The 1,994-nt window shown below is 40.3% G+C and overlaps 1 protein-coding gene across 1 annotated transcript in view; it reads left to right on the plus strand.

Moving 5' to 3' along the window:
• KIAA0232 (KIAA0232 ortholog) overlaps positions 1-1,994 on the plus strand; it is a 41,937-nt gene that overhangs the window by 22,026 nt on the left and 17,917 nt on the right. Inside the window, exon 4 of the mRNA XM_018561430.1 lies at positions 889-979. Within this exon, the coding sequence (XP_018416932.1) occupies positions 889-979 (91 nt within the window). The remainder of the gene's footprint in view (positions 1-888; positions 980-1,994) is intronic.

Consider the following 1,994-nt stretch of genomic DNA (forward strand, 5'->3'; position numbering starts at 1 on the left):
ACTATGTACCGCTCAGCACAACAGCATGCAGAATGTCAGCTGGTGTAAGACGTGCGTGATACAGGAGCAAATAATCTGTTTCCGAAACTTCACTCCTTGAGCTATGGTAAGAAGGTGGCAAATTGACTTGGCTGTTAGTGTCATGCTTCTTGGTTTGTTACATGTTTTTATAGTGTTGCGTGTCTCGCCTGCCTTGGGGGAATAATTCAAGAGATGATCATTGTTTATTATGTGGGATTGTTACTGCAAAATGTCAGAGCTCATGTAAAGTGTCATGGCGTTGGTGATTTTTTTCTTTTGGCTTAGTCATATTAGGCTTTTTCTATTTGTAGCAGAGGTGAGTAAGCAGTAGGCATACTTGGATTCACACTGTATAAGATCGTGCTATCTTCTATTTACACTCTTATCATGCATGTTTGACATCAATAACACAGCACCTACGGTATAATAAAACACCTTACTTGGCTTGCTGCACAATGTTTCCTGAAGGTGCGTCTATCCAGTTAGTTGATTCACAGCTATAAAGATTGGAAATGATTTAGGATGTACATGATGTATAGGTGTAAAATATCTATGTATTAGACTTTGGTTACCCACCAGCAACATCGATTTCTATCAATTGCTCATTGTGCAGTGTTTGTTTATTGCAGTTTCTGCGGCCTGGAGCTCACAAAGAATGCTTGTGTTTGACACTTGGTCTAGTGAATACTGTTAATTGTCCAACTACAGATGTTAAAGGGAAATCATTTGTTTTAGGATAAATATTGGCTACTGGTGAATCCCAGTGATGGGATTTTATATTTCTGCGTACACAGCAGTGTTTGTAATCCAGTTTACTGAGTTTTGGTATTTTATTCATGAATTCTCTCATGTTGTTGTGTTTTGTAGAGCTCTGGAATTGAAACCTTAGTGGAAGAGCTTTGCTCCAAACTCAAAGATCTCCAGAGTAGCCAAGGGGAACAGCTGGCGACAAATAAAGGTAAAGGTCATGTTTATTTAACTGGAAAGTGTCAGTACTTGTAGTCATTTTAAAGGGGAATTACAGTTTTGACTATTTTGCCCAGGGCTTTCTCAGCCCACAGAGGGGTCCCAAGCACATTCCCATTAAAATAAGAGGTTTTGCAAGTTGAATGACTAGGTATAGAGGCTGAATGCCGGGGCAAAGAGAAGATCAGCATAGTGCATAGGCTGTGCCCCCAGAGAGAGCTTAAAGTGACATTAAACCCTCCAGATTTTTTTAACATAAACCAATACTGTAATGTGTGCCTTACTGTAATCCATGGTTGTTTCCCTTCTCTTTGCTGCTCTTCCTTTTAAATCCTCATGTCTTCTCATGCTGGGGGAGAACTTCTCTTTGCAGCTGAGTGCCTCTTCCTGTAGTGCTGGCTCAGGTTGCAAACCTACACACAGACACCGTGTATACATTCCTGAGACAAGGCAGTCTGCTGCAAAACAGAAGTTCTCCCCCAGCATGAGAACAGATACAGATTTAAAAGGAAGAGCAGCAAAGAGAAGGTAAACAACCATGGATTACAGTAAGGCACACATTACACTATTGTTTTATGTTAAAAAAATCTGATGGTTTAATGTCACTTTAAATGCAATATTGTATGTATCTTTGGGGACATGAATGGGCATTTGCCATTACTGACATTTTATAATGGTGTTGTCTCTAGAGGAGTCATCCTGATCCTCATGTCACTGACCTGGAACAAGCGTGCAGCCAATACAGTCTGAATTTCTCTACTGTAGTGAATGCAGATTTTTTTTTAATTTAACTTAAATAGAAAGTTCTTCCTCTTAGTAAGCCCCATTGACCCCAAAATGTAAACTTGCATGAGGTTCTTCCAGCGGCGCACCCCTACTGCCAAGACAGCCTTCATGGTGCAGGTTACAAAACACTAGCTATCCAGTGTCAGTGTGAGCTAACTCTTACACTGCTAGTCCTCGGGATGTCTTTGCTATATCACCTGTGGAGATTATATATATATATA

The sequence above is a fragment of the Nanorana parkeri genome, unplaced genomic scaffold, assembly GCF_000935625.1.
Source record: "Nanorana parkeri isolate BGI_ZX_2015 unplaced genomic scaffold, ASM93562v1 scaffold523, whole genome shotgun sequence".
NCBI classification, from domain to species: Eukaryota; Metazoa; Chordata; class Amphibia; order Anura; family Dicroglossidae; genus Nanorana; species Nanorana parkeri.